Source organism: Tribolium madens, unplaced genomic scaffold, assembly GCF_015345945.1.
Source record: "Tribolium madens isolate multiple individuals breed KSU strain unplaced genomic scaffold, Tmad_KSU_1.1 Scaffold_19;HRSCAF=116;Tcas5.2_LG9, whole genome shotgun sequence".
Taxonomy (NCBI): Eukaryota; Metazoa; Arthropoda; class Insecta; order Coleoptera; family Tenebrionidae; genus Tribolium; species Tribolium madens.
The window spans coordinates 13,012,976-13,028,277 of record NW_025400983.1 but is presented as its reverse complement, the minus strand read 5'-3'; the positions used below and the strand labels follow the sequence as shown (position 1 = coordinate 13,028,277).

Genomic DNA, 15,302 nt, shown 5'->3' with positions numbered 1-15,302 from the left:
ACTTAGGTCTGTAATTAATTTCAGTTTCATACAATTTCCATATTTCTCAGCGAATTTACGAAAATGTCGAAAATCAAAAATTAATTGAGTAATTAGATTACTATACGCAATAATAATTTTGAATTGGAATAAAAGGCACGTGATACAAACGGTCAAAACAAGGGTATTACGTAACAAGAGTTGTAAAGAGCTTATTACGTACAAGTGGATACGTTACGTTACATTCACCTTTTTGAAAAAGTGTAGTAATTTACAAAATAATTTTTTTCCTTCCATTAGGCGACAAAGGATTAAGACAGATACTCGTATCTTATAACTCGGTCTGGTAACTGTGATTTGGGGCGGTCATTATTGTATCGTATAAGACATTGTAAATTTCGAACTGAACCAATTCATACTTTCTGACCACAGAATGGGAAAACTTTGCTGAATGGAAACGGAGAGACATTGTCTATCCCTTACTTAATTCATGGTTTTGATGTCCAAAGTCAGCTGAATCCATTTGCCTCACTCCGTTCGGCAAAATGAACGTTCAGCTTCGCCACATAAACAATCACTTTTACTCTTAATAACATAATCTACTATTTCTGTAGCGTAAAGTGTTTTTTGTTTGGCAAATACGACAAAAAGTCATTAAGAAAAGTTGTTTAGAATCAACCTCCGCCTCCTTAATGAAATATATCGATATCCCGCCTGGGCATTTCGTAAAAAATGCGTTGGAGCAGTGATTCCGAGATTTTTCTTAGTTACAGGGGCTAAGGAAAAACTGAATGATTTTTAATTATTAACGAATAAGAACTCAATCAATAAAAACTTGGAAGGACGGATATAGCAAACAAGATACACAAGGAAGAATTTATTTTATGAGGTTCAATCCTTTAAGCTAAAAAACTGGATGTGTCAAAAAATCTCCTCATATTAAATCACCAACGAGAATCAGTTGAAATAAAAAAATAACCAGGCGAGAAAGGATTATGTCTACCGAGACGGCGATAGAATCAACATCTAGGCTCGAATACCAAACTTCAAAATCATCGACCAACTAATTTTTTTTTATGTTTATTATTAATTTACAAATCAATGAATTTTATTTTTAATTGTTTTTTTTACGAATAAAAATTTGCATTTAGATTTTTAATACTAAATACATTTTTGACGTTTTTGTTAATAAAAATCAATTATCAAAAAAAATAAATAAAAAATTATAGTTGGCTGATGACTTTGAAATATGGTATAGGGACCTAGATGTTGATTCTAAACAACTTTTTTAAATAACTTAAATAAAAGGCATTTCACTTTACAGAAATAGTTTTTTTTGAAAATTGTCTAAACATACTTGATTTTTTTTAACTAAAATGATGTTAGAAGTTAATATTTAACCAAGCAGGGCTGAACTCCAAAAAATAAAAATTCAAATAGAGAATTTGTTGACTTTTATAAGATTTGTTTCACCTATCCGGGGATACATTGTATATTACGTGCATGTGTCAAAAAGGTTCATTACGTGCAAGTGTTTGTAATGTTATAGTTACTAATCACTTACTTGATTTAATCAGAATATCGTTTAACATTGATGAATAAAACTTTTCTAACTTTTCTTCACTTTTTACCAATACTTTTTATCGATAAACAATTTAGCTGTTTGCCATTTAAATATACACAAACGTTCAATTATTTGTTCAGGCATTGTTCAAACAATGTTTTAAAAATAAATTCCATATAAATATGGTTTGCAAATTTTTGTTATGGATTAAAGGGCTGTCAAATACTTGTAATTTTTTTAACTGCTCGTAATGTAACGAGAAGCTGTATTTGTTACATATTTAATGATATATGTATGTATTCCTGTTCCTTCAAATACAATTAAAACTTGTGTGGAAATAACAAAATAAATTAGTTGCATTTAAACACGTTCTAATTAACCCAACAAGTTATTTAGTAACGAAATGGTGTGTTTAAAAGAAAATCAGATAAGTGTGTTAAATTATTAAGATTTATAAACGTTGCGTTTGGCCGTAACATTGGTATGTGACGTTTGTAACATGTTTAGAAGACATAAACTTCACACTTCCGCTACTTTGACGTGCTATTATTACACTCATTTTCAAAAAGTTTCGACATTACCACCTTAATTGTACAATTTCACGAATGACAATAATCCCGACATCGACAGTGTAGTGTGGCGTGCAAGGTGGAATTATTGTTCTTAATTAATTTCCGATAACTGGTAAATGTTTACATTGAGAGCTGGTATAGCACAATTATTATTAGTCAGGTAATTGATTCAGATGTAAATGTGTTAATTAACCGGACGAATCGTCTGCATCTACAGTGTGATTGTTCATCGAAGCTCGATAATGCGGCCTCCAATGATCATCTTCCTCAAATTTATTATATAGACGGCATTTTGTGTTAAAACTAATTGGATTGTCTTGAATCTCGGGATGCAAATGTATTAATTATCCATGTGGATGGCCAGTAGTATGTGGAGTTCTATATCGACCGCTTTTAGGTCTTCAGAGATTCGAACGAACAAGATCGAATCCGGTCAGTTATGTCCGCCACCTACCAGGTAATTGATCTGGTTCTCTGGTAGATATCTGCTCGGTCCGGCATCCAGGGTCCCAGGGAGCCATTCCGCTGATATTCTTACGAAGACGTGTATCAACCTTAACGGCACCTTAGAGGAAAGCTACATTTTCACAGATAAATAAACTATTAAAAGTTTTATTTGAATTCTCGCATTCGACGTCTCGGTTCGAGCTCGTTTTGCAATTGAAACGCCCAACGTTAGAATTACTCGAGGCGAGATATTCTTTTTATATTTGATTTTTCACGGTGATGGGATTTTGCCAGATTCGCCTTACATAGATATCTCTTCTTAATTTAGTATTTAATATAATAGGTACACACTTAACATACCTATTTGCATCGCCGTCTCGATAGAAGTAATCCTTTTCTCGCTTGAGCATTTTTTGAGTTCAACTAATTCCCGTTGGCGCTTTAATCTGGGAGAAATTTTTTGTCACTTTCAGTTTTTAAGCTTAAAGTGTTCATAATATCAATTCTCTCTTGCGTATCTTGTTTTGTTAGACTCTTCCTTCTTAGATTTTATTAGTTGCCTTATTTTTTGTAAATAATGAATAATAATTTTTTTTTTTTTAGTCACTCTTGTAACTAAGGAAAAACTTGGAATCACTGCTTTACGAAATGTTTTTACTTGACCGTTTTGGCATAAAATCGAAAATATATTTTCTTCCCTTTCGTAAACTCAATCTGGGGACACTTAAGACAAAAGTTTCCTATAAACATGTATCGAAAAATAGTATGTGTACTACGTAAGGGAGCAACTTGACAGTTTTAATTTCACTTTCATTTGATCCTGTTACAAACTTCCAAACATATATTCAAGAAGATTTTGCAAAATTAATAAACGAAGTTAGTGTTTTAATCTTTCTATTTTTATGTTTTTTTTTATATTTATTATATTTGAAAAAATATGCATTGTGGACCTAATAAGCTATGAAGACAAATAATAACGTGCGTGTTGACTTTTGAGTAAGAAATGATTGTGCGTGTTCTTTGTGATTATATGTCATTTAGTTGAAATTAAATATTTCTTTATTAGTGAAACTTTTGAGCTAAAATAACTTATCAAATATGCTTAATTTAATTTTCTGGCATTGATATAAATAAAAGGTTGGAAAGGTTTAGGTGTAATGATGATTTTATTGTTTCAGATTGAAGATGCAATGCTAATGTTCGATAAGCAAACGAATCGACATAGGGGTAAGTTAAAAATTCTTTTAATTATTATTTTTTTTAATATAAAGTGAAATATGAGAAACGCCATTTGAATCGAATCGATGGTTGTTTTCGGGCATTAGCGGAAATCAACAGTCGCGACTCGAAACTGGAAAACAAATAAATACAATTTGCAATTTGGAGGAAAGTTCGTGAAAGTTAGGGGGAGGTAAGGTGAAGTGATTCCGGCTAATGCTGGCGAAGATGCGGGAAAGTTGGTCGACAAACTTGGCCATTTCCCGTCGTCTGTCGCTATACGAAAATGTCACCGTGATCACTACTGACGTAAATGTTATCTAACATTGCAAAGATCGTTTCAATTATTGAAATGCATTCTTCCAACTTTTATCCCAAGTTTCACAAGATATAGAAGTAAGGTCTTGCTCACTCCATTATCCATCCCCCTTCTCTTCGACATACTTTACCATCAAAATCCGACTACAAATATGAAATTGGCGTTCTGCCGCATCCGACATGACATTTTATTTTTGTTTAGCATTGTTCTTGGGAAAGCGCCGGTTTTTTATTTTTCACCGGAATCGACGAAAACAATGCGGCTGTATGAACTGTTTGTCTTGTGACACCGTATGATTGAAGGATGGGGAAAAAAAGGTTAATTAAGTGTTGAAAATAACCCATCCAAGGTGCACACGTATTGATGGATTGTGTGCGCGGATCGCAAAATTTTCGCCGCCAACAAACTATTTTTATGTTTATTAATTAATCACGCGGCGCGGAGTCGAAAGATCCGATCATTTATCAAGCGCTCTTGTCGTCCATAAAACCTGTTTTTATTAACAATCCGATATTTCCGTTGATTGGATCAAAGAGAAGAGAGGGCATAAGAAAGAGTGGGTGAGAAGGGTAGGAAGTGAAAAAAAGAGATGAGGGCGAAGACGGTTTCAGAGGGGATAATATGTATAAGAGAGCAAGATAATTTAACTTCCAGCTAGATAGAAACTGAGAATTTAACTCGGATGAATGAAGAGGATAAGTAGAACAGCAGGGGATAAAGCCCCGGATCAACCGGACTGGTCAAAGTTGCTGCTCTCTATTTCAATCTACAATTCCGCTTCGAAGATATATTGCCGGATTATGGATGGGTGGCGATTGTAATTTTTTATTTCACTTGACCCGCTAAATGTGCGCTCTCCCCGTGCGAACGGCCAAAACTTTTTCGTTACACACGCAAGCCGTAAATTCTGCATATATGACAGCTTGTTATGGTTATTTTTATAACCTCATCTATAAGACAAGTGGCGTTTTCACGGACCATTCTTTTTATATTGACTCCCATAATTAGGGCATTTACCTTCTTTTTTCTCGTCGGACTAATTTGGCAAAGTGGTCAGGATTCGTTTTATTTAAAAATTCACGAGCTGTGGCGCTATTAACCGGGTCGAGGAGTTGAGCACCCGTCTAATGATAGGATATTAGAGTGTGTATAATATCAGGTGGACGCGAAGGCATTAAAGCGATTACCGACGACGCTAATGTAGCGGCATCAGTAATTAAATCGCAGCAGTAGCGCAAGGGTAACGACGACTACCTTCAAATTTTAACGCACGAGTATACAACACTTCGCCATATACCGCAATATCAATGAAATACGGTTCCTAGTCAACCGGAAGTGGGATATCTATCCGCATCCATTACACAACAGATAACAATGGGCCGGTTTAATTCACTTTTGTCTCCGGTTAAACAGTTTCCTTTGTTCGGATTATATTTACGTATATTTGCTCGATTTATGTATCGCCTTAAGCGCCGCCTAGTTCCTACTTTTACTGGAAGGACACCACGTTTATCTTTTTATTAGTGTTAATGGATGGCTGCCTTCAACACTTTTTGCACACTCCATCATTCACCCCACTAATCCAATTTCCGTGAGGCCGCCATTCCCAATGCAAGGAGCCCTCGAAGGATTTTCTTACAGCAGTTATTAGGCAAGCCTTACCTGTGACAGAAACATATCGAATTTATGTAAATGTATACTTATTGTGTAGTACATTTACATTACTGCATCACAAATAAATCGTGACGCCAAGAAATTATTAATATTTTTTTATTACCGTTTGCGCTTTGATTTTGGTGAAATCCTTTGAACTGGCAATAGGCTAAATACATAAAAAAACATAAAGGTTATTTTTTCAATTTTAAACTAAATCGAAATTGATCTAAGTTCAATTAAAAAACAACAAATTTAAAGTTCAAAGTGTTTAAAGTAAAGTTAAATTTTTACTTAATTTTGTTTGATATAGCAATGTATTTGTTGCGCAGTATATTTTGAAACAATTACAATTCATGGGTTATTTCTTCTTTTTGAGTCAAAGGATTAGAGATCTTTTTTGGTTAACACACTTTCAGCTAATTTTAATATCTCATCGCTGTTATTATATTCTGAAAACAGCTGTGGTCCATTAAATTGACTTTTGAGGCTGAGGGATTGCCTAAGGATGGTACTTGAAAGTACCACCACTCATACAGAGCAAGTTTAAAGAGAGTTAGACTTATGTTGTGTTGGTGCTTAGAAGCTCTTATAATAAACATAATTGAGGGCCATTTTTGCTTATACTCATACCTGCTTAACACTCCCTCTATGCTATGCGCTTTGCAATGGGCTGTCGAGGGCACACGAACTTCATTCGTCGCAAAATCTTACCATACAGTAACAGTTATGCCGCTTTATTAAAAAATGATCTCAACTACTGTATGAGTGGTGGTACTTTCGGTACCACCCATGGGCAACCTCTCAGCCTTAAGAGTCCTTTTAACGGACTACATGTAACATTGTTTTTTTGTGTGTAAAATAAGTAGATTTTACAAAGGATTGTTTTCTAACGCATTCAATCCAAATAAAGTGTTCCTGCCTCTGGGGATATTTAATGGCTGGAAAGGTTTTAGTATGTTTGGTTTACATTTACCTCGCTTGTGCGTATTAATACGGCCTAATGTAATTATTTGGTTATTATGAAATCTGCCGAGAACGAATCTGTTTGGACCGACAAAACAACCTTTGGTTTTTACTCAACAAAAAGGTTATAGCGCTACAAAATAAGTTTTACTCATGCTTGAGTTATTGATTGTGGATAATAAAACAAAATATGCTGACATGATAAAACAATTATCAAATTATCTCCTGTTCCTGTTTCTTTCTACCGCACATATCTGCACACTTTTACGAATATTAATGGAAGGAAATAACTAAGTTCTGGAAAGCACGCGAAACTTCGTAAATACGCTGTTCATTAATTTTACTGTCTAGGACAAGAACTGTAACACGCACACGTTATGTTTTTCTAAATGTAAACAAAAATTTGTTTAAATCTCTTTATGAGAATCACCCGTTATGATGGCGACAGTCACCCTCGCCATATTATATAAGTAATTTCAAAGGGCACTTTAGAAATACTTAGGTATATTTACTGGATATAGATATAAAAAAGTGTGGAATATTTTTTTGCTTTCACTTACTTATTAATTATTTTCTTCAATTTTACGCGGCACGACACTGGTTAGAAAAATAAAAATCCTTTCTAAAAATGGAGTTTGTTTCCCTAAACGATGATTGTAGTTTCTTTTCAAAAGATGAATACAGTGTGGTCCTGATGGAACCTGCCAAAGAAAATCTCGTAATAGGTATGAGTAGAACTCAAACACAAAAAATTTTTCTAATAAAAGTCTTCATTTTCGAGATAAATTTCGGTAAATGTAATTCTGGTTGCTTTGCAACAATAATTTCAATTTCTTTAGCAACGGTATCTATAACACCTATGGCACTTTGTCAAATTTGATTTTGGATTTACTAATCGTGCAAAAAGTTGTGAAATTTACAAAGCTGTCGAAAAACTAGGCTTTAAAGCACAAGTCGGGTTATTAAATAAAACCTCTTAACAGTCCTGTGTGATATACCGACAGCTTAACGATTGTAAATTGTTGAATGTTATTTATACCATAACAACATAGAACGACGAAAATACATTTAACGAAAAGACAGGAGATATAGAGGGTTTTAATAAATCATTGTAATTATGTTTTAGAGGTGTTTCGAAACAAGACAAATATTTCAGGATTTGTAACTTTTGTGAATAGAACGAATCAATAATACTAAACGAAACCACTAGACACTATTTGAAACCTTCAAATTTATTTGGTAAGAATAATAAACTCGCCAGAAGGAAGAAGAAAACTTAAAACCAAGAATTTGTTTCAATTTTTTATTTCAACACCAAAATTAAGTAATAGATTTAAATTCTATAATTCAGTATTGGACGTATGTTAAAGTCTTTGGCAATCTACAAGTTTTGTCCAATTCTGGACACAAAAGATGCCAGATACACTTGCTAAATATACAGGGTGCGCCAGAACTCGCGCCCCTGAGAAAAATGCCATATAAGGTAAGATACCAGGAACATGGAAAAAATGTTAAAAAAATTTTATCTATAAAAATTTCGTTATGGGGTTTAAACTTTGCACTTTGACTTTATTTATTTTTGTTGGAAAAATAATTTTCCAAGTTTTTTTGTTAAAGGCTATTAAAAGAGCAAACAAGAAAGCCGTATTCTAAATTGTAACTCTGTTCAGTGTTATTTGTGGCTTTTATTGGCAAATTTTTTGTCCCTTTACTAAATAATTATAAAAAAATATATACAAGATCATCACTATTCTTAAATAGATATAAAAAAATGTCAAATGTCAAAATTTTTTGACAGATAGAATTTTTTAAACATTTTTTTCATGGTCCTATTATCTTACCTTACTTGAAAATTTTCTCTGGGGCGCGAGTTCTGGCGCACCCTGTACATAGTTATAAAAAGACACGAATATTTTACATTTGACTTAATAGCGCTGCTTTGCTACTGTAACATAACTACATAACTACATAACAAATGATGTTTTTCCCCTGTTGGTGATTTTTTAATTCAGAAAGCTCAATTAAAGTAATACGAGTACGATACTACTGCTTTTGGATGAGTCTGAATGTTTTAAAATTTTTGAATCGTATTTCTTCATGTTAAGATTTTTGCATTACATATGTAAGCGTCGCATCGGGATTGTGGTAAAGCATCTGGTGCAAGTGTTTCTATGATGGAGTAAGTTGTAAGTGCAAAGCGGAGCCACAAGTTTGGGTGGAGTGTTTATAGGTAAAGTTGTGGCTGTTTCGATGGTTCGTAGAGTTCGATTATGCCGTTGCAATTGTGTTTCGAGCGGGCTAGAATGCAGCATGCAAATAGTGTCTAGTCAGGACCAAGAGTAAACTGCCTAAATTGGTTCATTGGCTTAACTACATAATAATTCAGGATCTCGCAAACATGTCATATTCAAGTGTATTATCGTGGGAAGTCGGATGGTTTCTGCTGTAGGGCTAAATAATTAATAACAGTCGATAGCAGTTAACGTGGAACTATTGCATAATGCATTATTACAGACCAAGCTGGAACTTGCACTAATGAAACAGTTCAGGCTCATACACATCTATAACATGGTGGGCTCAAGTTTGACCCAGGTATTCACACAATCCTCCGTCTCATTAATTTGACTGTGACGGCAAGACTATTGAGGATTTGCGCTTCTCCGCGTGAATTGCCACTGTTTGTTATTGATATAGTTAAATTCCCATGTCGTCCGGTCTTTGTAACGAGGGTAGAACGTCTGCCGCTTTACTTCCTACTTCACTGCTGGCTCAACCTGGCAGATGCTAGTCGGATTTATGGATTAATTTGACAGAATCCCATAGGATCACACCTCCCACTTGTAATGGATCGCTACGGTCATATTTCTAAACCATTACGTCCGAAGAGGTGCAAAAAATTCTTTGTTCTAACAAGCTAGATCATTATCCTTAACTCCGGCACATTTCACCGCCTAACAAGCAATAATGTGCATGTGTGTGTGTGCGGTGCAATCCTGACACTGCATGTGTCCGCTCATTAATTCGTGTTTATAACCGCGCTTCACAACCACAGCCAGTCGTCCAGCCGACGCTTGATTTGCGGTGTGTTCTGTGTGTACGTATATTTGTTGAATAAATTGCCTTCTGTGCACGCATGTATATTTAATTGATCATTATGTCCAGTTTTACATGCAGAAATTAAAGCCGCCACTGTGCATAACATCATCTGAACTGATTGGATTTCGAACGCAAATAAACAATGACCGCAACACATTATCGCAGCACTAATAACAGCATTTGTTCTTCAGATATTTGACCTTCTCTTTTTCCACATCATGCGTTAGTAACTTGGAGTGTTCCTGAATTTTTCACCAAGTTTCTAAACGTTTATACAGGTCTTCCAAAATAATTGAATAAATGCAATTTTATATTATTAATATAGTCTAATAATCTTTTGAACAGAATGGTGGAAAATTCTAGTATAGATCTAGGAGAAACACAAGATTTCAAATAACAATGCTGGTGTTATTTCAGAGGGAAAAGCACATGCAAACGTTTTTCTCAAAAGTAGGTTATTAAATTTGGTTTCTTTACTAAGCTAAACAAGCTTATGACTATTTATTATGGCTAACCTGTATCCACTGCCACAGTGCTCACTCACCTTTCAATTTCTGTCTACTATTTGTACCGAGTCTGCAGTTTTTGAAGTGCAGTTTGCAGCGTTTCTCTTGACGATGTGATTTAAGAATAAGGGTTGTTTATAATCTAATGCCAAACGACAGAGACATCTCTTGACGGTATCGTACCGTTTCGAGCCAATATAAAAGAACTCTATTGATTTTACATTTTTCATAATAGTTTCTGGTTCATATGACAGTAATAAAGAGTCCTCAAACTCGCAGTTTTATGTACCGTATGTTTAGAAAAGATAATCGATAATAAATCTTAGACGACGCCTGAAAAATAATATTTTCAGTGGAACGAATTTCAAAAAGATGTGATTTTCTAACAGTAGTTTAATCGATTTTTTCATTATTTACCGTCAAAATTGATGTCGAAGCAAGCAAACCTACCTCAAGATTATTTTTTAGTGTTTCACAATCATCCATTAAAGAGGGTATAGAAGTTTTTTCATCTATGTAATTCGCCGTCGAAACTGATTGAGGAGGGTTTATTTCAAGCCTACCAAGAACAAAACAATGGTCCAGATTGGCCGTGATTGACACAGGATATTCTGCAAAAAACTGATCAAGATTAACAAGTGACATTGCTACGTTTAGTGATGTAATTAACAACCAATTTCTAGGACAATAATAATATAAATCTAATAGTGGTATGCAGAAACTCAATGTCGACAACGGTAGAAACATCGTTTGGAATCCCCCAAGCGAACACAGTCAACCGTCAATAACGATACGACAAATAAATTGAATCCAGTGGTCTATGGAATAGCATGTTGTGTCGCACGGGGGCTTCGTCCGTCACACATCATCCCTGTAATATCGAATTAAATTAGCAACACCATGGGACACACGTGATCGAGTGACTCGAATAATAAATATTACCTTCTGATAGTTTGTGCCATAGTAATATGAGTTATTATACTTGATCGTAGATTTAAACATTTTCAGTTTTTAAGATTTTTTGTGACTGAAAAAGGGATAAAAACGGCCTTGAACCTATGACTCGTGTTATAAAATATTTTACGTTCCAAAATTTCAAAAGCATTAAGTTGGGTTTTTATCTAAACCTTTCATATTTTATGACGTAGACGATATGACGTTAGTATAAAATGTAACATCGAGCGCGTGGGTTTGGAATTTGTATAACGTATAATGGAATAAAATTGGTATATCGTCTCATTGTTTATGCTAAATTATTGTAGATCGAAATGTCAGTGGATGAAATAAACACATAAATTATTTAATTGTTGAATGAAGTCTACAGTGTGCAATGGACACAATCTGTTTTTTGAAATTGTGTTGTTTTTAATAAACAACATACAGGGTGATTCAGCTTAAATGACCCACTTCCTCTCTTGGCAGACAACCCATAATAAATACACAAAGCAATTATTCCTTGATTCATATTAGAATTTTGAAAGTTTCATGAATCAAACTTTGCTGTTCGAAAAATATCGGAAGTGCTACTGTCACACGCACATGCAACAATACATTTCAATCAATGGCAATTTTTCGAATAAACGGAATTTTATTTTGTAGAAAAGGAATAGGTAAATCAAAAATTAATTATTTCATAGCCGATCTCTATCTGGCCACCCACTCTGCTCACAAGCCACGATTCTATTCACAAAACAAAAAATCAAACATTACTAAACACAACATTATTAATAAAGTTTGGATTATTTTCTAATTGTTCCCAAACAAAATAATAAAAATCTAATCTAATCGTAGTTCTTGCACTAACTGCATGTGATAGGGATGAAATTTATTAGTTTTTAAAGAAACAAAAGATTGGATTATTCCCACTTCTCTTGCAATTGCTTTTTGCCCGATATGCCGATTTTGTTTAACAGTCTCCAACACCAGAATTTCCTTCATTGAACTAGTCGCCGTTCGTATATTCCTACGCCTTACTTGCAGGATAATTGTGACATAAACACATTTCCAGTCGTTTAAAAATTTTATGCGTAGGATGTAGGTACTCTTTCTGGATATTGCCGAGCGTATGAATCGGCGGCTAATCTAGCATTTTTACCAAATGCACCATAAGTTAATATCATATCAGTTTTTTTATTGCATATTTGTAAATGAATATGTCAGCATTTTTGAAACTTTGAGACGTTGTCTGCGTTGACGTTTCATTTGACGCTTTGAAATATTTACTTGCCAAATGGACGACACATTCTTTGATTCTCGATATTGTGAAAACTTAATTTTGAATCAAGGAATAAGTGCATAATGTATTATGAGTTATCTGCCAAGAGGGGTCAAGTGGGTCATTTAAGCTGGATCACCCTGCATTTAGAAAATTTAATTTTGAATCAAGGAATAAGTTCATAATGTATTATGAGTTATCTGCCAACAGGGGTCAGATGGGTCATTTAAGCTGAATCACCCTATATAAATTTTAAGTTACCTGTTCTCTAGTAAGGATTTTCTTTTAGACAAAATGTGCCCAGAGGTTTTGCCGTAAAGTTTATGCCATTTTGTGAACAGAATTTTTCTTACTTTGTTAATACTTGCATTGATGTTGAGTTTATTTCATGTAGCTTTTATTTTAACATTAATCAATTCTTAACTTATCTTATATCCGGTTAGTGTATGTTAATATATACCTAAAAATAATGCGTTCTATGTTTGAACACAATGTATAAATCGCTGGCTTTGGTAAAAAATCGTTTGAAAAGCGTTCTAATGAAACGGCTGGCGCACTTTTGCTGATCATGTTCCCCTCTCATTGTTCATCCTTCCAATTAATCGGTGCTTATGCCAATATGTCACCCGGGCTCATGTCAACGAAGGCGCCCCTGGTGTGATGGCCCGTCGTTAATTTAATCACTATTTATTCTCGTACAGACAACCGCCAATCGTTATGTACCTATATGCCTATAGCAAAGAGGGCAATTTCCGATTCGCTTGATGGCATATGGTGTACGAACCGCCATATTCTCACTTTACTCTCTACAAAATGACCATTTGAATATTTAATCCTCTTTTATTAGCCGATGATTCCAGTTACGATATCTACATCGAAATTCTATCAACCAAGCTGTGTGTACTTTTTATTTTAATAGAATTTTGACAATCCTATATGCAACTCTTCATTCACTATCACTTGTTTTAAATAATTTCAGCGATTCAGTCATTCGTTGACATAAAATATTCCCTTTTAAATGCATATTTGAGTTTTTGTTTTTAATCAGTGACTTGCTTCCGATGTCATGTTCTGCAATGATATTCTATTCATGTGATATTGTATCACCACATCTGTTTATTGTGCATTCTGTAAGCTATCTGTTACGTTAAGCAAGGGGCTATCAAAAGGTCGACGAATAACAATACCTAAAAAAACTGCTGAATTGGTTTAGGGAGGAGGCTTCGGGATCATTCCACCTTCTGTGAAGGGTGTAATTTATGATGTGAGAGTCTAGATAGTTCAACGTTACATTCATCATTAGGGTCACATGAAATAAATATAAATAAATAGTGATCATTTAACACGAGAATAAAAAAATACTGATTTTGCAGAAGAAGACTGAGTAATTTGAGTGTTGAGTTGAATATGAAGACCTACGTGATCCACGCAAATTATGAGTTGTCTACCGCGTTAATCATTAATGAGCGGAACCTCAAATGTATAGAGCAGCAACCGCACATGCTGAGAAATTACGACGGAATCTGAATTCACAAGCCGAATGAAGAGACGTTGAATTCGAACGGTGTACGACGAATCAGTGGAGCGCATTGCAACACAGTTTAGCAATTAAGGAGATATAACATGGACAGATAGTGGAGTGTGTATCTGCACGCATGTCTATTTCTAGGGTGCTCGTATTTGACACTCACGCAATATTTAAATACTCGCCGGTAATTTACAACGCAGCAGGTGTTCTACAGTGCAATAAACCCCTTAGTTAATGCACGGTTTGTAAACACCTGAAACGAATGTCGGTATTGCCATCGCCGTCGTAAAAAAACTAGAAAAAATTCACGAAATTCGGTTAGAATTTATTAAGATCGGTCGGGAGGTGGCTGTACAAAACGCGGATTAGGATACCAGTTTAACTAATATAATGACGGTCCGACCCTGCTATCCGGCAGTAAGTCCTAAATAACACCCAGAAAGTTAGAAACGGATATTCAGTTGCCATTCTCTATGGTCTTGCGTCTATGTGTTTCTGTGGTGCGGCCATCCGCATCTAAAGCTGCCACCACATTCCACTGATCTTTTGATAGCGTGAAAGGGAGATATATTCAGTCGAGATTCCGTAAAAACGTCCTGACTAACTTCGGTTTCAAAGTTGGTGGAAGCCGACCACACTCAGACCTCTCAAAGAGGATATTCGCCATCGCAAATGTCAATATCGTACAAAATTTACGAAACCCATTAATCCTTTTGCTAGATTAAATTTTCGCAACAAAGCCTTGCGTAGATAATGGCGTTTGCTTGTATTGTGGACCAAGAGTAATCGCCTCGGTCAACGTTGCAATACGTTTTTCCTATTTATCATCAATTTCCAATAAGATTTAGAAAGTTTGGAGCGCGACTAGGAGTCACCTTACTATTTTATTAGGTAGCATTAGACTTTTGGACCAACTCCTGTATATGAAGTAGCCTGGCGTAAATCTTAGCAGCAATATTGTCTTGGTGACTGTCTCCTTTTCATTTACCCCCGACGTCGCAAAGACTGCGCAAACACGCAGGTGAGATATGTGCCACCTGGTGTTGTCATTAATCAACGGTGGCACTTGTAATGAATCAATCTTGCGTTAGCGTAGTATGCAATGATACCAGGAGCTTCGCCACGTTCATCATCAAGCACACCCTATAGCGCGCCCTCTCTGTGTACAGATTCAACTATTTAAATGGTATATACAGCTAAGCAGCGCTTGAAACTCATCCATCTTCATTTCCCGTTCAT

The 15,302-nt window shown here is 35.0% G+C and overlaps 1 protein-coding gene across 10 annotated transcripts in view; it reads left to right on the top strand.

Annotated features, from left to right (window-relative positions):
• LOC123015952 (RNA-binding protein Musashi homolog Rbp6) overlaps window positions 1-15,302 on the top strand; it is a 301,201-nt gene that overhangs the window by 256,348 nt on the left and 29,551 nt on the right. For all 10 annotated transcript variants that reach the window (XM_044416064.1, XM_044416060.1, XM_044416061.1 and 7 more), the window contains one exon: window positions 3,741-3,789. In XM_044416064.1, coding sequence (XP_044271999.1) covers window positions 3,741-3,789 — 49 coding nt within the window. The remainder of the gene's footprint in view (window positions 1-3,740; window positions 3,790-15,302) is intronic.